The sequence below is a fragment of the Pan paniscus genome, chromosome 15, assembly GCF_029289425.2.
Source record: "Pan paniscus chromosome 15, NHGRI_mPanPan1-v2.0_pri, whole genome shotgun sequence".
Taxonomy (NCBI): domain Eukaryota; kingdom Metazoa; phylum Chordata; class Mammalia; order Primates; family Hominidae; genus Pan; species Pan paniscus.
The window spans coordinates 65,227,206-65,250,462 of NC_073264.2; the positions used below are offsets into that span (position 1 = coordinate 65,227,206).

The 23,257-nt window shown below is 42.2% G+C and overlaps 1 protein-coding gene across 9 annotated transcripts in view; it reads left to right on the forward strand.

The window, feature by feature from the left end:
* SYNE2 (spectrin repeat containing nuclear envelope protein 2) overlaps positions 1–23,257 on the forward strand; it is a 368,901-nt gene that overhangs the window by 257,978 nt on the left and 87,666 nt on the right. For all 9 annotated transcript variants that reach the window (XM_034937677.4, XM_034937678.4, XM_034937679.4 and 6 more), the window contains exons 66-78: positions 240–470; positions 6,332–6,514; positions 7,832–7,966; positions 8,917–9,038; positions 9,191–9,332; positions 12,002–12,133; positions 13,251–13,403; positions 13,522–13,731; positions 14,621–14,722; positions 15,954–16,073; positions 16,220–16,420; positions 18,438–18,611; positions 20,255–20,386. In XM_034937677.4, the coding sequence (XP_034793568.1) occupies positions 240–470; positions 6,332–6,514; positions 7,832–7,966; positions 8,917–9,038; positions 9,191–9,332; positions 12,002–12,133; positions 13,251–13,403; positions 13,522–13,731; positions 14,621–14,722; positions 15,954–16,073; positions 16,220–16,420; positions 18,438–18,611; positions 20,255–20,386 (2,037 nt within the window). The remainder of the gene's footprint in view (positions 1–239; positions 471–6,331; positions 6,515–7,831; positions 7,967–8,916; positions 9,039–9,190; positions 9,333–12,001; positions 12,134–13,250; positions 13,404–13,521; positions 13,732–14,620; positions 14,723–15,953; positions 16,074–16,219; positions 16,421–18,437; positions 18,612–20,254; positions 20,387–23,257) is intronic.

Sequence of the window (23,257 nt, forward strand, 5' to 3'; positions counted from 1 at the left end):
CGTCCTCTGTGCCCGGGAATACTGTACCTGCTTACTCGCAGATCGGCTGCTTGGAAACCTGTGGCACCAGGTCACGTGATTGTTGCTATGAGTGTGGAGGTGCATTTCTCTTTTCTTTCTTCCTTCTTCTGTCCTGATTTTGTTTCTTTTAACTGGGGAAATGTTGCAGGTTCCCAGGTCTTTGCAGGCCCAAGTCTGAAAACTTTGGACTCCCTGGCTTATCTTTGGATTTCTCTTAGGGCACCACACCTCCTATTGAGGCTGACACTCTGGACTCTTCTGACGCGCAAGGAGGTTTGGAGCCCAGGGTGGAGAAAACTAGGCCGGAGCCCGCAGAAGTCCTGCATGCCTGCCAGACCCAGGTGGCCGAGCTGGAGCTGTGGCTGCAACAAGCCAACGTGGCAGTTGAGCCGGAAACATTAAACTCAGACATGCAGCAGGTGCTGGAACAGCAGCTGGTAGGGTGCCAGGTAAGACTGAGAAGTCAGAGTTCATGGTTTGCCTCTCTACCAATCATCTGCCAAGATTGGGTGAATTTCTCTTAAAGCAACACTGTTTTTCTTTCTGTTATTCTGACCCTTACATTTATCTTGGCCTCAGCTTTTAGTTCTCAGGGTAATTCTTTGAAATGCTTTATGGAACTATCTTATTTGAGGGTACAGTAGTGTTCAGAATCTAGGAGTCTAAATCCAGCTCTGTCACATTAGCTGTGAACTTCAGGAAGTGAACTTCTCAGCCTCATTTTCCTTATATAGTAGGTTATCTTATAGGATTTTTGTCAGGATTAAATAAGGTATTTAAAGTAGTGTCGTAGGATTTAAATAAGGTATTTAAAGCAGTGTCATAGGATATAAAGTTATCTCATAGGATTTTTGTCAGGATTAAATAGGTATATAAAGTATATAACAAGTGCTCAGTAAATGCTATTATTTTATTCATTTTTAGTAAGTAATTAGAATATTCATTCATCATAAATGAAACCAAAAGTATTAATTTGCAAAATTGAAGATACAGCATAAAAGGGCTTTGCAACCATTTTACTAGGAATGCCCTGGGTTTTGCCTGGCAGGGGCAGGGATATAAACTTCCTTGCCGCTAGTCGCTCTGAGTAAAGCTTGCCGGCTCAGCCCGAAGGTTGGGGTTTCTAATCCCTCCAGGGAGAGGCTAGAATGATGACATTGCAACAGCATAATCGAGTGTCACAAGAGCAGGGGCACGCGAGCTGCTTGCAAAGGCCTCTCTCCCAGCTGCACTTAGGAGACCAGACTTGTCTTTATCATATGGGCTTGTCTGCCAGGATGAAGACATCCTCTTGTCTCAGAGTTCGCATATCACTAGCCCTGCCACAGGGAGCGTTTCCTGCTGTAGCCTGTTTTGTTGTTGTGGGAAGCCTGCCTTTGATCCACAGTTGTGCATTCTCCCCTTCTATGTAAGCCCATAGTCTTAACAACATCCAGGAACCAGACAGACAGGCCAGCCTCCTTTTCTGTGCAGCTCGGCACCTCTGATCTCAAAAGTCAGTTCTTTTTTTTTTTTTTTCGGGGTCTCACCCTGTCACCCAAGCTGGAGTGCAGTGGAGCAATCATAGCTCATTGCAGCCTCGACTTCCTGGGCTCAGGTGATCCTCCCACCTCAGCTTCCTGGGTAGCTGGGACTACAGCCCTGCACCACCACACCCGGCTACTTTTTGTATTTTTTTGTAGAGATGAGAGGTCTCACTATATTGCCCAGGCTGGTCTCGAACTCCTGGGCTCAAGCGATCCACCCACGTCAGCCTCCCAAAGTGCTGGATTACAGGCGTGAGCTATCACGCCCAGCCCAAAAGTCAGTTCTAAAGGGATAGGTTCACTCAGATACTGGCACTGCCGCTTGGCCTGGCTGATGAGGCCCAGGGGAGCTTGTGAATGCCATAGAGTATCATACAGCACAGAGCAATGCTATGCTAAACTCAACTCGAGGCAGTCCAGATTTTGAGTCCCACCCACTTAAGGCCATTCAGGATTGATTTGCCAACTGTTATCTACTGACTGGGTAGACCCTATGCCAACTCCTTGATTATCACCAGAATCCCATCTTCACTGCCACTTGTAGTGAGTTCAAGGATTTCCAGGCTGCTCAAGGAAAAGACATGACTACCAGGTGGCAGTTGCACCCAACAAGCTTTATTTGGGCAGCATTTTGGCAAGATAATGATCGTGAGAGACAGGGAAGCTCTTTACTGCAGGAGACCTTCCAGAGGCTAAGGCATAGACTGGGGGTCAGGCCACCACCCAGAGCGGGAGGAAGGCAAGGGAACTCCCAGGGGAGAGGAGAAACGGAGAGGGAACTTATGTGTCTAGCGATGTCTCAGCACAGTGGAGGGTCTCTGGGTCAGAGAGCGCCGAAGGGCAGCAGAGGCTTGGGATTTTTTTATAGCCTGGGGTTAGTCTTATCCGTGGCTGGCAGATGTTGGGTGCAGTTTTCAGGGGTATGCAAAGCAGACAGGCTCTGAATGGATTAAAATATGCTTATTTGGGCTGCATTTAAAGCCGTCAAATGTGTAAAAATTTGAGTCTGGTGCTGGCACTTTTTGAACTTACTGCTTCTGACCTGCTTTGAAGAAAAACCACATGGGGCCAACATACAAAGGCATCTTTGGCTCATTTATATAACATAACACAATAAAGTTATTATTGAAACATATAAAAACCTTAAAGTGGTCTGTAAAAACACAAAATTCCAGTGGAAAAATGGCCAAAGGACAGGAGCAAACAGTTCAGTGAAGATTATGGACCAGGAGTGGTGGCTCACGCCTGTAATCCCAGCACTTTGGGAGGCCAAGGCGGGTGGATTGCTTGAGGCCAGGAGTTTGAGACCAGCCTGGGCAACATAGTTACACCTTGTCTCTACAAAATAATTTTTAAAAAAATTAATAAACTAGCTGGGCATGGTGGTGTGTATCTGTAGTCCCAGCTACCTGGGAGGCTGAGGCACTAATATCTCTTAAGCCCAAGAATTCAAGGCTGCAGTGAGCTATGATTGCACCACTGCATTCCAGCCTGGGCAAGAGAGTAAGACACTGTCAAAAAAAGAGAAAGGAAAGAAGGGAGGGAGAGAGGGAGGGAGGATTATGCTTAGTAATGTAATATTTGAGAATTGTTTAATCTTGATTATTAAAGACATAAATTAAAACAGCTGTCACATTATATTAAAAAATATATATCATTCTGGAAAAATAGATACTCTAATGTCTGGTAGTTCTATCTAATTGGCTCAATGTTTTGGGAGGTCAGTTGTCAACATATAAGCTGTTCATCTTCTTTGAGTTAAAAGTACCATTACTTTTTTTTTGAGATGAAGTCTCGCTCTCACCCAGGCTGGAGTGCAGTGGCACAGTCTCGGCACACTGCAACTTCTGCCTCCTGGGTTCAAGTGATTCTCCTGCCTCAGCCTCCCAAGTAGCTGGGATTACAGGCATGCACCACAGCATCTGGCTAATTTTTGTATTTTTAGTAGAAACGGTTTCCCCATGTTGGCCAGGGTGATCTCGAACTCCTGACCTCAGGTGATCCACCTGCCTTGGCCTCCCAAAGTGCCGAGATTACAGGCATGAGCCACCGTGCCCGGCCAGTACCATTACTTTTAATTTACCTTCTGAAAATAATCCCAAATGAGAAAAATAATTATAGAAGCATTGATTACAAAAGTGAAGAACTAGAAACAAAGGGGTAACAAGAGGGAAATTGGTAAGTGAATCATGGGATATCAACTTGTAGCTGTTAAAATGAAAATCATGAAACGTGTGGAGACAGATGAAAAAGTATGTAATAGTTAAGTGGGAAAAACAGAGCATAAAATTATGCTACATTTTGTTTATAGCCACTGTACAATCTATGGGTACATATTGTTTAAACTTAGAAGAATCTATAGAGGACGTAAGTAGAGTAGTCCCACCTTTGTCTGTGGGGGTTGTGTTACAAGACCCCCAATGGATGCCTGAAACCGCGGATAGTACCAAACTCTGTGTGTATTATGTTTTTTCGATCTGACAACTGAGATGGCTACAGAGTGAGTATCCCTTATCCCCAAATGCTTGGAACTAGAAGTATTTTGCATTTGGTTTTTTGGGGGGGGATTTTTGAATATTTGCAAATACATAGTGAGATATCTTAGAGAGAGGACCCAAGTCTAAACACTAAATTAATTAATTAATTTCTTTATTTATATTAGAGTTAACAGGGTCTTGCTCTGTTACCCAGGCTGGAGTGCAGTAGCATGATCATGGCTCACTGCAGTCTTGACCTGATGGGCTCAGGCAATCCTCCTGCCCCAATCTCCGGAATAGCTGGGACTGCAGGCGTACACCACCATGCCTGGCTAATTTTGTTTTTTGTAGACTCAGGGTCTCACTGTGTTGCCCAGGCTGGTCTCAAACTCCTGGCCTCAAGTGATCCTCCTGCCTCGGCCTCCCGAAGTGCTGGGATTACAGGTATGAGCCACCATGCTAGGCCTCAATTTATGTTTTATCTATACCTCATATACATATCCTGAAGGTTATTTTATATAATAACTTTAATAATTTTATACGTGAAACAGAGTTCAATTGTGACCCATCACATGAGGTTGGGTGTGGAATTTTCCACTTCTGGCATGGCGCATAAAAAGTTTCAGGTTTTGGAGCATTTTGGGATTTTGGATTTTCAGATTAGGTATACTCAACCTCTACTAAGTAACTAATGAGCTGAGTGCTGGAGTGTGAATATGCTGGACAAAGGGATGATTCACATCCTGGGCGGGATGGAGCAGGATGGTGTGCAATTTTATCACGCTACTCAGGTGGTGCAAAATTTAAAATGTATGAATTATTTATTTCTGGAATTTTCCATGTAATATTTTTGAGCCCTGATTGACTGCAGGTAACTGAAACCACAGAAAGTAAAAGCATAGATAAAGGGGCCTGTTATAGCTTGCTTGGATGAAGGAGTTATAGGATAAATTATTTGCAATTTTGTTTTAAGAATAGAGTTCTTCCTTAAGGAAAATTTTTAATTCCTTAAATTCGCTCAATGAATGGAACTTGTTCTTAGTCATGCACCGAGTTTTAGTACAAATGATCATGGTGCTGGAATGTGAGTTTGTCTGTTGCTGCTGACGTGAGTGCCCAGCCAGCTGGCATGACCGAGCAGGCTGCTGAGCCCCAGGAGAGGGCAAACTTGATCTGCTGAGCAGGAATACAATGACCGAGACTTACTGGGAAACTTACTTCATCCAGCTGATATATTTTTAGATTTGTGTGAATTGGCCGGTTGTATCGATAACTAAATATTTCAGGTTCCAAATTATTTCTTCTATGGTGTTCTGAGAGTTTGGAGGCTTATTTGGCTTGAGAAAGAGAAGGAAAAGAGCAAGGGAAATAATTTTCAAACAGTTACGTGGAATTCTTTTTTAAATTCCTACTCCACGCTTGGATTGCAACATAAAAGATTAGGAAGGTAGGCGAGGCATGGTGGTTCATGCCTGTAATCCCAGCACTTTGGGAGGCCTAGGTGGGCAGATCACGAGGTCAGGAGTTTTAGACCAGCCATTTTGAGACCAGCCTGGCCAAAATGGCGAAACCCCATCTCTACTAAAAATACAAAAATTAGCTGGGCGTGGTGGTGCACTCTTGTAATCCCAGCTACTCGGGAGGCTGAGGCAGGAGAATTACTTGAACCTGGGAGGTGGAGGTTGCAGTGAGCCGAGATCACACCACTGCACTCTATCCTGGGCAACAGAGTGAGACTCCATCTCAGAAAAAAAAAAAAAGATTAGGAAGGTAGGGGGAAAATAAGAATATCTGCACTTTTTAAGCACAGATGTATCAAGCACTGGCCAAAGTACCTGGATTTAATTCATTCACTCCTCATAATGATCTTAGGAGGTGAGTTCGGTTATTATCTTCATTTTACAGACTACTAGAGGCACACTCCTCTAAAGTAAGGTGCCTGTGTTTACACATCTACTAAGTGGTAGGACCGGGATCTGAAACCAGATAGTCTAGTTCCAAGATCTGTGTTCTTAACCACTATCCTCTGCTGGATACATTCTGCTATGTTTTGTAAGGCGACTATAGAGTCATTTACTTAAATTATTTTACAGAGTGACATGTGTAATTGGGATTGGTTTGGTTGCATCCCTACTGAAAAGTACAAGAATTCTGTGGAAGTTTTTGTTTTTCCAGGGTTTCTTCCATCCTGTGTTTCTGGGACTTCTTGTATACACTTAAGTAAAAAGAGTAAGTCTTAACTTGTTTGCAGGCACAATACTTCTTCAAGAACAACATTATGAATAATTAAATGCTTTTATTTCCTAGGCTATGCTAACGGAGATTGAGCACAAGGTTGCCTTTCTGTTAGAGACTTGCAAAGATCAGGGCCTGGGAGATAATGGAGCCACTCAACATGAGGCTGAAGCGCTTTCCCTGAAACTGAAAACAGTGAAGTGCAATTTAGAAAAAGTCCAGATGATGCTTCAGGAGAAGCACAGTGAAGATCAGGTAAAAAATGACTATCTATGGACATTCATCTTGATACACATATGTGGCAGACCTGCCAGAAGAGAACTCTGGTTGGAAGTGATGAACCAGCTACAGAGAAACTGTACTAAGTGTGAAAGAATTTCACACATTAACACCGTAGATGAGTACACTGGCTTGTTATTTTTATTTCATTCTACTTTGCAGTTTTCCTGTCTAGGTTGTTGTTGGTGATGGTGGTGGTTTGGTTTGTGTTGGTTTAATGTAGCTGAGTGTTCTTGCTGGCAGTGAGGTCTAGTGTAAGGCTTCTTCGTAAAAGAAGGATGTATTATAAAGGAATTTTGTGACTCTAATTGACTGGAAAACAAAGCTTTCATAGATGTGACTAAAATTTGACATCAGAAACATAAACCTGTTTCCAGGATACTTTGTTATTCATTTGCAAGTATTTATATATATAATCAAAGTATCATATAAAATGTTCTCATGATTTTTAAAAGCACTCTGTGTTTATAAATGCAAATGTGCATCTTATGAGTAGATCTTACTATAAAAGATATGCATGTGCTTATGAGTGGTTCCTACTTAGAGATTTACGTTCACAGAAATAAGACTGGCTGCAGATACATAGGCCATATGGTTCCCCTTTCATCCTAATATGTTCTCTCTTTTTAAAAAAAATGTATTTTAGCCATAGGGGAAATTTGAATTTATAATACTGTTTCTCTTTTTGGTACTTTTTTATTTGGTATTTGTTCTTAAGAAAAAAGGCAATACATTTTCTTGCTTTTAGTAATTCATTGGATGAATTAGCTTGAAGAAGTAAGATGATCACTTCACCAAATGTAGTAGTTTTTGAAGTTGTTATGAAATAGGTACATTAAATCATAGTAGGCTGGGTGTGGTGGCTCACGCCTGTAATCCCAGCACTTCGGGAGGCTGAGGCAGGCAGATCACCTGAGGTCAGGAGTTTGAGACCAGTCTGGCCAACATGGTGAAACCCCGTCTCTACTAAAAATACAAAAATTAGCTGGGTGTGGTCGTCACAACTGCAATCAAAGCTACTTTGGGGGCTGAGGCAGGAGAATCCCTTGAACCCAAGAGGTGGAGGTTGCAGTGAGCCAAGATCATGCCCTTGCACTCCAGCCTGGGCAACAAGTGCGAAACTCCGTCTCAAAAAACAAAAACAAAAAATTATAGTATATAATTATAGCAAATAACAAAATACCATCATTTATTTCATGTAAAATTTTTCTATGTAGTCCCATTATTAGAATTGAGATAAAGTGGAATTTATTTTTAAAAATAAATAGCCTGCCATTATGAAATGTTTTGCAGCATCCTACCATTCTAAAGAAATCCTCAGAGCCAGAGCATCAAGAAGCTCTCCAACCAGTCAACCTTTCTGAATTGGAATCCATTGTAACTGAAAGGCCACAATTCAGCAGACAAAAAGATTTCCAGCAGCAACAGGTAATTCTAGCCCCCAACAGTTGTAGGGACTAGAATATAACTTTTTAACCAGGCAAGGTGGTGCAAACCTACAGTCCTAGCTACTTAGGAGGCTGAGGTGGGAGGATCACCTGTGGCCAGGTGTTCGAGGCCAGCCTGGGCAACATAGCGAGACCCTGTTTCAAAAACCAAAAAAAAGGCCAGGCACAGTAGCTCATGCCTGTAATCCCAGCACTTTGGGAGGCTGAGGCAGGTGGATCATTTGAGGTCAGGAGTTCGAAACCAGCCTGGACAACATGGTGAAACCCTAGCTCTACTAAAAATACAAAACAATGAGCCAGGCATGGTGGTGCAAGCCTGTAATCCCAGCTACTCAGGAGGCTGAGGCACAAGAATCACTTGAATCCAGGAGGCAGAGGTTGCAGCGAGCTAAGATCACACCACTGTACTCTAGCCTGGGGTGATAGCGTGAGACCCTGTCTCCAAAAGCAAAGCAAACAAACAAAAAAAAAGCTTTCTATATGGAATTTCTGCAAAATGTGGCATGTGGGTGTTTGTGTGTGTGCAGAAACTCTGAGAGTTTTCAGCATTTACCATAACATCTGCTTTGCTTTCAGCTGCTAACACTGGGGACACCATAACTTTGCTCCTTTATTAACTTACATCTTATATCAACTGTCTTCAGGGTGAACTTCTGTAGTTGCAACTCTGCTTTGCCTGTCTTTTCAAAATGTGTTTGTATGTCTTTGATGATTTTCCATGTATGAGGTTTAAATAACAGTTATTGTGTGAATATTTTAAATAGGTTTTTGGGAAGTGAGCGTTTACAAGAACAGGAATGCAAGAAAGAGAAATAGTAATTAATGATTTAGGAACTGGCTCAAAATTAGATTTATCTCAGCAGAGGAAACTAATGGGTACTAATCGAAAAGCTTGATGGATTGGACCATTTGAATCTCATTCAATTACAGGTTCTGGAGTTAAAACCAATGGAACAGAAAGATTTCATCAAATTCATAGAATTTAATGCTAAGAAAATGTGGCCCCAGTATTGCCAACATGATAAAGATACAACTCAGGAATCATCTGCAAGGTAAAACATTTAAAAATAGAGTTGGTCATCCAGTGGTTTTATGACTGGGAGAATTAAGAGTGTTTCTTTTAAAAATTGCTCATAGAACTGTGAATGTAATACAAAATGTTTAGTGTTGATTATCCTCTTCACCTTTTGTTCTTCTTCAAAAGCAACCAGGCAACCAGCCCTGAAAATGACGTTCCAGACTCGATCTTGTCACCCCAGGGCCAAAATGGAGATAAGTGGCAATATCTGCATCATGAACTCTCATCAAAAATAAAGCTCCCACTCCCTCAGCTTGTGGAGCCTCAGGTCAGTCTGTATCTACGTGGTGCAAATAGCCTGTTTATCTTTGAAAATCCAACAAGCATTCATTAAATAAACATGTATATTCTCCAGAAAGCAAAGTTGCCAAGTGAGTTTTTACTTGGCTGATACATTTTCTTGATCTTGGAAACCTGCATTAGGAACCCCTCCTTTGTGCTTCTGTAGCACCCAGGGCTTCCCTCATCAGAGCTGTTATTTATAACATCTATCCACCTGTTTGTTTATAGTCTGTATTCCCCATTAGATGGGGAAGAAAGACAGATCATGTCTGCCTGGTTTGCATTTGAGTGCCAAGCACGGTACCTAGGACATCACAGACTCTCAGTTACTGTTTGTTGAATGAATAAAGGAATGAATACGTATTTTAAGAAACACTTGGCCAGGCGCGGTGGCTCACGCCTGTAATCCCAGCACTTTGGGAGGCCGAGGCAGGTGGATCACCTGAGGTCAGGAGTTCAAGACCAGCCTCAACATGGAGAAACCCTGTCTCTACTAAAAATACAAAATTAGCTGGCCGTGGTGGTGCATGCCTATAATCCCAGCTACTCGGGAGGCTGAGGCAGGAGAATTGCTTGAACCTGGGAGGCGGAGGTTGCGGTGAGCTGAGATCGCGCCATTGCACTCCAGCCAGGGCAACGAGAGTGAAACTGCGTCTCAAAAAAAAAACAAAAAAACAAAACACTTTAAAAACTATACAGTGCTACAATGAGTGTCATTCATTCATCAGAAAATTCTTTGAAATCTACCGTGTGCCAACCCCTGTGCCGATGGCACTGGCCAATCGGTGTTCCCTGTGATTGGCCCTCCTTATCACTGCCGTCATAGGCTCTATCAGGCTGGCTTGCTGTGTCAGTCACTACTGCCTCTCTCCAGACAGGGAGCAGGTGAGCAAAACAGCCCCACTGCGCACAAGGCAGGCTTCTGCCTTCCACCACATACTCACATTGCCTGGGCAAAGGTTACCCGTGATTTCCCAATTCCCCAGTCTGATAGGAACTTCTCAGCTGTCCTCTTTCCTGCTAAGGACCTTATTTGACCAATTAAAGTTCAATCAAACTCATCAGTTGGCCCTTAACCTTGGTTTCTCCATATTACACTGTAACGTGTACATAGGTCTCTTGCAAACAGGAGAACTCCACTCAGTATTAGTTCTTTCCCCAAGCAGAGTCATCTACCATCTCACCCTGTTTCATTTTATTTGTCAGCTTTCCAATTTGAGAAAGGAGCTAATTCTGAATCATTCACTCTTCTGAAATCACAGCTCATTTTCAGTACTTATTTAGCTTTTCAATAACAAATCAAGATGCAAACCCATCCCTTAGAAGAGACTTGAATTCTCTTCTAATAGTTGGCTGTGTCAAAAGTAAACTGGTAAGTAAGCAGCTAGCCCTGTAGCATGAGTGTTGTTATTACTAAACTGAAAGATTAATGATTTCACACACACACACACACACCACCTTTTTTTTTTTTTTTTTTTTTAAGAGACAAGGTCTCAGCTAGGTGCAGTGGCTCACGCCTATAATCCCAGCACTTCGGGAGCCTGAGGCGTGTGGATCACCTGAGGTCAGGAGTTCAAGACCAGCCTAGTCAACATGGTGAAACCCCATCTCTACTAAAAATACAAAAATTAGCTGGCCATGGTGGTGGGCACCTGTAATCGCAGCTACTTGGGAGGCTGAGGCAGGAAAATTGCTGGAACCCGGGTGGCAGAGGTTGCAGTGAGCTGAGATTGTGCCATTGCACTCCAGCCCTGGTGACAACAGCGAGACTCCGTCTCAAAAAAAGAGACGGGTTCTCGCTGTTACCCAGGGTGGAGTGCAGTGGCATGACCAAAACTCATTATAGCTTTGAACTCCTGGGCTCAAACGATCTCCTGCCTCAGCCTTCCGAGTAGCTAGGACTACAGGTGTGCAGCACCATGACCAGCTACTTTAAAAATTTTTGTATAATTTTTTTTTTTTTTTTTTTTTGCAGAGAATGTGTCTTGTTATGTGGTACAGGCTGGTCTTGAACTCCCTTGAACTCCTGGCCTCAAGGAATCCTCCCACCTCTACTTCCCAAAGTACTGGGATTATAGGCATAAGCCACTAAGCCCAGCCTTTCCTCTCATTTTGATATCTAAATGAACCCTCAAGTATCTAAATATAACTAGTCATGACTTTTCAAAGCTGTCCAAAATATTAAAACTTAATTGTTTTTTCTTATAAATGGCAAGATAGACAAAAATGTTCACCAAGAAAGTGGCTCAGAAGACAGCATGCTAAGGCATCTTTTTCTATTTAAATTAATATCAGCAGTCTGGACATGTTGGCTCATGCCTGTAATCCCAGCACTTTGGGAGGCTGAGGCAGGTGGATCACCTGAGGTCACGAGTTCGAGAATAGCCTAGCTAACATGGCAAAGCCCCGTCGCTACTAAAAATACAAAAATTAGCCGGGCATGGTGGCAGGCACCTGTTATCCCAGCTACTCGGGAGGCTGAGGTAGGAGAATCTCTTGAACATGGGAGACAGAGGTTTCAGTGAGAGGAGATCATGCCACTGCACTCCAGCCTGGGCGACAGAGCAAGACTCCATCTCGAAAATAAAAAAATAAATTAATTAACATCAGCACGGTCTAAAACTGTCACTAATAGGGTTTTCCTTTGTCAAATAGGTTTCCACAAATATGGGTATTCTACCCAGCGTGAGTATGTATAACTTTAGATACCCAACAACTGAAGAACTGAAAACCTACACCACCCAACTTGAAGACCTGCGCCAAGAAGCAAGTAACCTTCAGACACAGGTAGAAGCTGCACACAATGTGTTTTCCTCATTGTAATAACATAAACAAAGGAGATATCATCATTGTGACTTGGTCATAATTGTCGTCACTGAACAAGTCATGGAACACATAATGGAATGGGTCCTAGGATTGCAAATTGAATTGATCTTGCTTGCCAACTCTAATATATTTTGTAGTGGTTCCCTAGGGACTGTGTGCAAAGGATTCTGAGTCCAGGATCAGCAGGAAAGAGGATCATGATTGATGAGTGCTGTCTGCAGTGGTGATCTGGGATTGGAAGGGTGAAGAGGAGAGTAGGGAGGGAGTATAGGCATGGTTTTCAACCCTGAGCAGACTTAATACTGAGGTAATTAATGCTAGGTTATGTGAGGTGTCTATCAGAGAAGATAGTAGGAGACAGGGCCCAAGTTGGAGTGATGACTAGCTATGGCATGCTCCTAAACTACTTATAACTGTTCAAGAATTCAGGGTAGCTGTGGGTAAAGAAAAAGAGGTGGCCCCAGCAGCTTATGCTAAAACAGATCTGTGGCTCCCAGACTCACCAGGCGCAATGCATGACACTGGGGACGTGCTTGGAGTCATACACCTAAGCCTTGATTCTCACAATCAGCTCATAAATGACACTTTCCCCCTCCTCTGCAGCCTGCTCCTGTTTTTAAGACACTGTACCTCCTCTTTGTAATCAACCCCTTCAAGCTTCTCTTTTGTGACTTCTTTTCCTTCTCCCAGCTATACTTGATTTCATTAACCACTTTCTCCTACATTAGAATGTGGAGGGTGGGAAACAGTGGTAAAGGAGACAGTGTAATTTATCTGGGACCACACTTTCACCTGGATCGCCCTGCTAAGGGATCCTTCATCTCATGATTTACCTTTTAGTTCCAGGCAGTACTCAAATAACTACCTAACGCTGAGCTTCTTAAACTCATTTTTCTCCGAGTTTAACATCGTTAAGTTTATTTATTTGTTCTGCTACCTAGTTCACAAAGCGTTTGAAGCAACTTATTACAAAAGAAGCATAACATAAATCATAAACTATAATGGAAACTAGGCAAAATATAGGTCTAGGAAGGCAAAGGTATCTTAATTTTCTTTTTCTTTTTTCCTCTTGATTCAGGAAAATATGACAGAAGAAGCATATATCAATTTGGATAAAAAATTGTTTGAACTATTCCTGACCCTCAGTCAGTGCCTCAGCAGTGTGGAGGAGATGCTGGAGATGCCCAGGCTTTACAGGGAGGATGGTTCTGGCCAGCAGGTGCACTATGAGGTAGGGCACTTCTCACGAGCCCATGTGTTGGCCATTACAGCAGCCCCGTGAGTTAAGCCCACGTGGAAACCTCTTGAGGTCAGAGCTCATTCATTGTCTTCCTTCCTCTCCACTCCAGACGCTGGCTCTTGAGTTGAAGAAACTTTATTTATCGCTAAGTGACAAGAAGGGTGATCTTTTGAAAGCCATGACTTGGCCTGGCAAGAACACCAACTTGCTCCTTGAATGTTTTGACAACCTTCAAGTCTGCCTGGAGCACACTCAGGCTGCAGCTGTCTGTAGAAGCAAGTCCCTGAAAGCTGGCCTCGATTACAACCGCAGTTACCAGGTATGATTCCGAGCACACAGCCTATTTTGGCACTGTTTTAAGTTACAGCATGAACCCCTAATGCCTATTCCTATTCCTGGTGACATTTGTTAATAAGAATTGCTAAGGGAAATGATGAGACTCTTCTGTTTGTTGCTCATGGTTGGAGATCATTTGAAAGTGAAGCCCTGGCCGAGTGCAGTGGCTCACGCCTGTAATCCTAGCACTTTGGGAGGCCGAGGCGGGCGGATCACGAGGTCAGGAGATCGAGACCATCCTGGCTAACACGGTGAAACCCCGTCTCTACTAAAAATACAAAAAATTAGCCGGGCGTGGTAGCGGGCGCCTGTAGTCCCAGCTACTCGGGAGGCTGAGGCAGGAGAATGGCGTGAACCCGGGAGGCGGAGCTTGCAGTGAGCCGAGATCGCGCCACTGCACTCCAGCCTGGGCGACAGAGCGAGACTCCGTCTCAAAAAAAAAAAAAAAAAAAAAAAAATTATAGGCAATTAGGGATATGTGAATTCTGTCTGGATAGTTAAATCATACTAAGGAATTATTATTGATGGCAGGGGAGGAGTATATTGGAGTGAAGAAAAGGATCTTTATCTTTTAGAAATACATACTGAAACATATACTGATGAAATGACTTGAGACCTGGGATTTGCTTCAAAATAGCCTGAAGGAAAGGAGATTAGGTACAGTTGAGAGCTGGAGGGAGGATGTAGAGGGAAGAAGGTCAGCCATGAATCAATAATTGTTGAAGTTTAATGATGATAAAATGGGGATTTCTCTATTTTTTGTATTTGTTTGAAATTTCTACTGTCACAAAAATTATAAAAACCAACTAAATATAAAAAAAGATAATGAAGGCCTAAATGAGATTGCTCAGTTTCCGACATTTATCTTACAGCATGAAATAAAGAGATTATATGATCAGCTCATTAAGAGTAAGACATCTTTACAACAGTCTTTGAATGAAATCAGTGGGCAGAGTGTTGCTGAACAGCTTCAGGTAATCAAGTCAAAATAATTCAGACTGACTTAACTTTGAACCACAGAGCTTTGCATATAAGCCGTGCTTCTGAACTACTTTCCTTTGTGAGCAGCAGCAAGGCTTAAGTAAATAAATAAAAAATGAGAACTATTTATGTTGACTTTTTAAAAACATCTCCTAATTTTCTGAAGCACAATGTATTAAAACAACAGGAGGCCATTTTCACTTATCAACCATGACAAAATGTGTATGTCCAGTGTTGGTAAGGGTATTGGAAAATGAGACCCTCATCCTCTTGCCAGGGGAGCCCTGGGGATCCTTTGTCTGTATATCAGAATTTTAAACATGAATACTCTCTCTTCCAGCAATAATTTGACTTCATGTATTTAGCAAATATTAATTGAGGATCCACTATGTTCAGGCACTGTTTGAGGTGCTGAACTTGTACTCCTCCTAAGGATATAAGACAAGTGCATAAAGATAAATATTTTGGCCAGGTTGGTGGCTCACGCCTATAATCCCAGCACCTTGGGAGGCTGAGGCAGGTGGATCACTTGAAGCCAGGAATTTAAGACCAGTCTGGCCAGCATGGCAAACCCCATCTCTATCAAAAATACAAAAATTAGCCAGGTGCAGTGGCACACGGCTGTAGTCCCACCTACTCCGGAGGCTGAGGTGTGATAATTGCTTGAGCTTGGGGGGCGGAGGTTGCGGTGAACTGAGATTGTGCCACTGAACTCCAGCTTGGGTGACAGAGCCAGACTTTTGTCTCTAAATAAATAAATAAATAAATAAGTCATAAATATTTAAGGATGGACCCGGCAGCTCTGCTTGAATTAAAAACTGTAAATAGCCCAAAAGTCCATTGAGAGCTGACTGATACAAAAGCAGGGTACACCCTTACAATAGCATGCTGCGTGTCTGTTTCAAAGGAGCTAGATATGTGTATACCGATGTGAAGAGATGCTGAAGAGCTGGTGAGTGAGGAATGCTAACCGCAGGACAGAATGCTGTGGTGCAGTTCATTGAGTTTGGGGATATGCATGTCTACCCCTACTGGTATGGTGCATGTTAGGAACTTGGGACCTCTGGCAAGATTGTTAAGGAGAGCAGGAGGTGAGGGAGCGGGAGCTGGGATTTTCGCTTTTCCCTTCATCCCTTTCTGTACTATTTAATTCTTTTTAGATAACTATGTGTACTTCTCTGACTTACTGAAGGGTTTTCTTTTCTTGTATTGTCTCTCACTTAGAAAGCGGATGCATATACAGTGGAGCTGGAGAACGCCGAGAGCCGAGTGGCCAAACTAAGAGATGAAGGGGAGAGGCTTCATTTACCTTATGCTTTACTCCAGGAGGTTTACAAATTAGAGGTATGCCTGAGCAGAAAACATTGACTCAGCACTGTGATTGTGAGGGGCCAGATCCTTTTCTTCCACCAGCATAGTTTAGATTTGTCTTTTAGTTATTGCCCCGGTTGGATGAAAATGCACATGTGCACCTGCTCTTCTCTTTTCAGGATGTACTTGACAGTATGTGGGGAATGCTAAGAGCCAGGTACACAGAACTCAGCGGCCCTTTCGTCACTGAGAGCCAGCAAGATGCTTTGTTGCAAGGCATGGTGGAACTGGTGAAGATTGGGAAGGAAAAGCTTGCTCATGGCCACTTAAAACAAACCAAAAGTAAAGTGGCGTTACAGGCTCAAATAGAAAATCACAAGGTGAGACAGACACATGGGTCGGGTGACCCCTTCATAGACTAAAATCTTAAGGTATTTCTGAATGTGAACAGAAAGGATCCATTTTTCTTCTTTGTTGAAATTTAAGCTATTCATTCTTTTAATAAACATCTATTAGAATGCTTAATGTGTACCAGGAACCCTGGTACATGCTAGGAATTTGGGTTATGAGTAAAAACAGACACAGTTCCTTATATTCATGGAGATTTCACCTGATTGAGAAGATAGATATTTATCAACAAGTCTTCAAACAAATTTAAAATTAAAATGAGGATACATTCTATGAGAGCATTTAATAGCAGAAGGTGACTTACGAAAGTTAGAAAAGGCTTTCCTGGCCATGTGCAGTGGCTTATGCCTGTAATCCCAGCACTTTGGGAGGCCGAGGCGGGTGGATCACCTGAGGTCAGGAGTTCGAGACCAGCCTGGCCAACATGGTGAAACCCTGTCTCTACCAAAAATACAAAAATTAGCTGGGTATGGTGGCAGGCACCTGTAATCCCAGCTACCTGGGAGGCTGAGGCAGGAGAATTGCTTGAACTCAGGAGGCGGAGGTTGCAGTAAGCTGAGATCACGCACCTGCACTCCAGCCTGGCGACACAGCAAGACTGTATCTCAAAAAAAAAAAAAAGAAGAAAAGGCTTTCCTGAGAACTAGAATCAAAAGGAAAGTGTGTTATTATGTAGTATAAGACTATAGTAAATCCTTTGATTTTTAAAATTCATTTCATTAAACAAAAACTTCTTGATCACCAACTAAAGATAAAGAGTAATCTAGGTGCTGATAATTAAAAATGTGTAGGACGGTTCCTACCTGAGGTAAGCTTATGGTCTAGCATTTAGAAGGTAGAGCTTAGTCTAAGAAAAATTGAAAGGTAAATATTGTATGAAGGATGGAGGGGAAGAGGAGAAAATAATATTGATTATCTGCAGTGTGCTAGGCCCCTTGCTAGATGCTTTTATAAATGTCTCTATGTATATGTCCTTTTCAAGGCTTAGGAGAAGGAATTCACATAATATGGAGGGATCCCTCCAGACAACTGTAAATGGAGAAGAACCATGTGAAATAAAGCCTTCCTCTTGAAAGGTTCTTGAAGTTCAAATACAAATACAGGAAGCTTTATGTCCAGGATTCCTATAAAGCAGCAAATTCCCTTTATTTAGTCATTCTCTTGAGTAGAAGTTAAAGCCAGGGTTAAGGAGACCTGTCTTTTGAATATGTGGGTTGCTTGAGTTTGCACATCTGTCCATCCAACTTGTCTTGAAATTCATCAGCCACAGTGACATCTGTTTTTTGTTTGTTTGTTTTTGTTTTTGTTTTTGTTTTTTTAAGAGACACGGTCTCACTCTGTATTCCAGGCTGGAGTGCAGTGGTGTAATCGTAGCTCATTGTAGCCTCGAGATCCTGGTCTCAAACAATCCTCTCACTTCAGCCTCCTGAGTAGCTGGGACTATAGATGTGTGCCACCACACCTAGCTGGCATCTATCTTTTTGTAGCATTTAGACTCAAAACAACTGATTTAGAAAGATCTATCTGGAAATTGAAATTGACTGACAAAAATGTTTGCCATTTAAAATGGATTATTTAGTGGAAAATAACACCTAAGGGTAATACTTTATAATTTGTTGAAGTTCCACTAGTGTTCAAAGACTAAGAGTTTTTTTGTTTTTTTTTTTTTCCTTTTTGAAAGGGAGTCTTGCTCTGTCACCTAGGCTGGAGTCCAGTGGCACAATCTCGGCTCACTGCAACCTCTGCCTCCCGGGTTCAAATGATTCTCCTGCCTCAGTCTCTCAAATGACTGGGATTACGGGCATTCACCACCATGCCTAGCTAATTTTTGTATTGCCATCTTGGCCAGGCTGGTCAATTTGACTCTACACGGATGTCCTGGGATTTTGGATTTAAAACAAAAATAACTGGATATAAAGTTGAAGTAACTTGGTTTTTAAGATTTTTCACAATTTCAAAGTAAATATTAAAACTTTCTCCATCTCATAGGTTTTTTTCCAGAAGCTTGTTGCTGACATGTTGTTGATCCAAGCATACTCTGCCAAAATACTTCCTTCTTTATTGCAAAACAGAGAGACATTTTGGGCAGAACAAGTAACAGAAGTTAAAATGCTAGAAGAAAAGTCACGCCAATGTGGTATGAAGCTGCAGAGTTTGTTGCAGGTATTTGGGTTATGTAAACGTTGTACTGAAGCTGGGAATTCCTGATTTTCCATCACCACCCCAGGTGTTGAGAAGAAGTATCTAGTTATCATTAAGCTATAGTTAAATGGAAGCCTGACAGTGAGGAATGTGGACCCCTGCTCAGGTTCTGAGGCCACTCCCTGAAGGAAAAGTTGGCTGGGATTTCTCATACATAGATTGGGGATGGTACTGCGTCTCTCTGCCTTTTAGGTTCATGTATGAATAAGCAAAACGATAAGCACTTTGAGACCTTGAATGAGATCATTTGGGTGAAACAGTTATTGGTTTAAAAACTGTACTTCTTCAAGAGAACAGGCCCAGATGTCCTAAAATGGATGACAATCTTGTCTAAACTCAAAGAAAAAAATAAGCATGCATAAAGCTCCTTCTCAGTTTTGAGGCATTCCCCTCACACCTTTCATAGCCAATGTTAGTACTTAAAGGAAATAAAAAAGGAAGGAGGCCGGGCGCAGTGGCTCACGCCTGTAATCCCAGCACTTTGGGAGGTGGAGGGGGGCAGATCACGAGGTCAGGAGATCGAGACCATCCTGGCTAACACGGTGAAACCCCGTCTCTACTAAAAATACAAAAAAAAATTAGCTGGGCGTGGTGGTGGGCGCCTGTAGTTGCAGCTACTCAGGAGGCTGAGGCAGGAGAATGGCGTGAACCCGGGAGGCAGAGCTTGCAGTGAGCCTAGATTACACCACTGCACTCCAGCCTGGGCGACAGAGCGAGACTCTGTCTCAAAAAAAAAAAAAAGAAAGAAAGAAAGAAAAAAGGAAGGAAATGTTTAACTTGATAATGTAATATGGTGTTATTTTTTTGCTAACAAAATTTATTTTCTAGTTAGTGTGTCAAGTTGATATTTATAATATGTCATGGTATTTTTAAAAGAAGACTCCGTGGACCCAGTGAGTGTTCTATAAAAGCCAAGTGAGCCACTATGTGAATAGATATGGAAATGAGTGAGGTGGTTCTTTTCCTAACAGACAATGTTTGGAGTCAATAACTCAGCTCTGTGGTGTGTTGGTATCCTAGGGGTGGGCATCCATGGAAACGGGGCAAGCTAAAAGATGACAAGACTAGGGCTAAGGCAATTGTCCTCCCCTGATGAAGTGTAAGCCTATACTCCTCAAAGACACCTTGAGCAGACCTATGCTGCAAGTGGCATGGGGGTTTGGTGGGCTTGGGCGTGGGCTGGGAGAGCAGGAGCAGCCTAATAGCTTCTGTTGAGTAAGGGTCTAAAAGTTAGCTCTTTCCCTTTCCTAATAAGAGAAAGGCTCTCTTGTGGCTCCGAGGTCTCTACGGAGTTGCTAAGAGTATCATTTTAACTTCATCGTATTACTCCTTTAGTCATGTTACCCAGTTTGACAAGACAAGCATAAAACACTAAATGCCAACTGAGATTCTTTTTAAACCTTGTCCTCAAAGGCGATGGAATTCTTTTCCATTAGATGCTGAGCGCTTACCAGGGTGGGGTTACGTCTCTCGAACACACCTGGAATCTGTGCTTTAATTTTGTATGGTCTTGGTGTTCATTTTTGTTTTGTGATTAGTTATGTTGTTATCTGGAACCAATCTGGTAAAGGGCTTCCACTAATTTTATGTCCTTGATTCTCTAGAAATGGGAAGAATTTGATGAAAACTATGCATCTCTTGAAAAGGACCTGGAAATTCTTATATCTACATTGCCCTCTGTGAGTTTGGTGGAAGAAACAGAGGAAAGATTAGTGGAAAGGATTTCATTTTACCAGGTATTTGTCTTCCATTTAAGTTATCAAAGGCATGTCCATAGCACTTTGTGTTTTACATTTGTTTTGAATAAGTGGCTTGATTTGGAAGGTTTGAATTGAAACAAAATGTTCATCATACAACTCACTGTTGAATGTATTCAGGGAGACTACAGATTTGAATGTGAACTCCTTAGCATAACCACATGTCTGGCTTGGGGGAGAGGACCTTGCTTGAGTCGTGGCTCCATCACTTATCACTTCTGTGACCTTGCTGTCCCTAAGCCTCAGTTTCTTTATCTGTGGAACGCAGATAATCGAGCCAATTCTACCTGTCTCTGGAAGTGAATGCCAGTGAGCTACTAGTATGGAAATGAGCTGAAGAATGGAAAGAACTTTGTCAGCCTTCGGCCTCTAAACATATATTTCGTTTTATTCGTACAGTGAAGTCCTGACTAGACGTAGCCCATAAGACAGGCAATAATCTTACCTGTCACCAGCATTATAAAAACATCTCAGGCCGGACACGATGGCTCACACCTGTAATCCTAGCACTTTGGGAGGCCAAGGCAGGTGGATTGCCTGGGCTCAGGAGTTTGAGACCAGCCTGGGCAAAATGGTGAAACCCTGTCTCTACTAAAATACAAAAAAAAAAAAAAAATTAGCTGGGCATGGCGGCATGTGCCTGTAATCCCAGTTACTTGGGAGGCTGAGGCAGGAGAATTGCTTAAACCTGGGAGGTGGAGGTTGCAGTGAGCCAAGATCATGCCATTGCGCTCCAGCCTGGGTGACAGAGCGAGACTCTATCTCAAAACAAAAAAACAAAAACCCTCAAACTTTTAAACTTTTTGTGTGTAACTTTTTGCGTTATTATCATCTGTCTCTGTGTCTCTAATTTTGGTGCCAAAGAAAAGATAAAACCTCAAAATAGTTTTCAAGTGACATTGAGAACATGACCAACAAGATAAAAACAAGTTTTAAGTCTTCTCACCAGGAACTTAAAATTCCTAGTTTTAACTTTAGGATATATGCCGTCAGAATCTGAGTTGTGCGGCTAGAGGCAGTTATGAAATATCAACTTTAAAACCTCAAAAGCACATTTATTGCCTGAATGAACTAGTTGGAAAATGAAAGCAGGAAATAATTCCAGGGTTCTCTTTTCCATGGAGGTATTTTAACTTCTATAAGGAACATTTTCCAGAGGCTGGGACACTGTATTTATACTCCCTAGATGCCTGGAAAGCTACAGTTGGTCTAATTGCCACCTTATTAATTATATTGAGTCTAACTCTAAGGTAAATCTGGGTCCTCTGGGGTGGGTGGGAGTAGGGGTGATGAGAGTACTGTTTAGCTCTTTGTTAGTCTAGGGATACAGAAGGTATCATCTAAACAGCTGAAAGAATGCAGATGAGAACAGTATTTTAAGGCTTATTATTTTAAGCAACAGTCTAATATTAGCCAACCTAATATGAGTGTGATTGTTTTCTCCAAAAGTGACCATATCTGTTAAAATGTGTGATTCTATTACATTTGAAATATTAAAAAGAAAAAAATTGTTCTAAGACTTTTAAATAAATTTGCCAGACTAAAGAAGACATATCCTGTAAAGCCCATCTCACATATGGACTTCATAGGCCATTCTCAGTTCAGAATCAAGGAAAGGTTTGTGTGAGTCTGACAGATGTTGTCATCTTGATCAGCCGTCGTCTGTGGGGCATGGAACCTAGGAGTCAGTTGTCTGGCCTTTGAAGTCAACAAACCTGTGTTCAAATGCTGGCTCAGCCTAGTTACTCGTGCACAGACTGTATCCCATGCATACAATCGGTGAATTAGGCTGGGCGTGGTGGCTCATGCCTGTAATCCTAGCACCTTAGGAGGCCGAGGTGGGTGGATAACCTGAGGTCAGGAGTTTGAGACCAGCCTAGCCAATATGGTAAAACCCCATCTCTACTAAAAATACAAAAATTAGCTGGGTGTGGTGGCACGTGCCTATAATCCCAGCTACTTGGGAGACTTAGGCAGGATAATCGCTGGAACCCGGGAGTCGGAGGCTGCAGTGAGCTGAGATAGCGCCACTGTACTCCAGCCTGGGTGACAGAGCGAGACTTCATCTCAAAAAAAAAAAAAAAAAAAATTGGGGGGTGAATTAAGACTTTTCAGAGATGTTTTAAAGGTGAAGAATCTAGCACTTCACTTAGAAAATTAGACTGATTTTTTTTTCTTTTAATACAGATGCTCAGACACGGGGGAGGGGATTACAAATGGGAGTGGTGGAAAGGGCCATGGAAGTGGAATTTTTGGGTAATGATTTAAAAGGCTTAACTTAATTTGAAAATAGCAAACCTTCTGTTTTGTTAATAATTTATTTTTTAAGATTAAACAGGTATCAGGATAAATGGCATTAGCTGAATCCAGCTGTGTTAGATAATTACCTTTAGACAGACTTCTCTTCAAAGAATTTCATTTTTCTTTCCATGAAGTTGCATTAATGATATGCTGTTTTAATTTATTTTTCTAAAGTTTTCTTCCTTTCTCTCTACTGAATCTTTATATTCAGTAGAAGACCCTGGAAATGAATTTTTCTGCCTAGTATTCGCATCTCATGGATAATAGAGAAATACTATTTTATTTATCCTCTTCATATCTAAGTCACCATCTGAAGTGCTTTTGGGGGCAGAATAGAAATAAGGAAACCCTACTGGCTCTGCAATCAGAGGGGTGGTGGGGACTGAGCCAAGGGAAAAGGAGAGGAAGTAGGCTCTCCTAGAGCCAGCAGCTGCTGCTCAGTTACAGCCGCCCTTTGCCACATGAGATGCAGACCAACAATTGCTAGGTCTTCCAGTTTTCCCACAGACACTGGCAATCCTGATTATTATGTAAGATTTCCTGATTTTT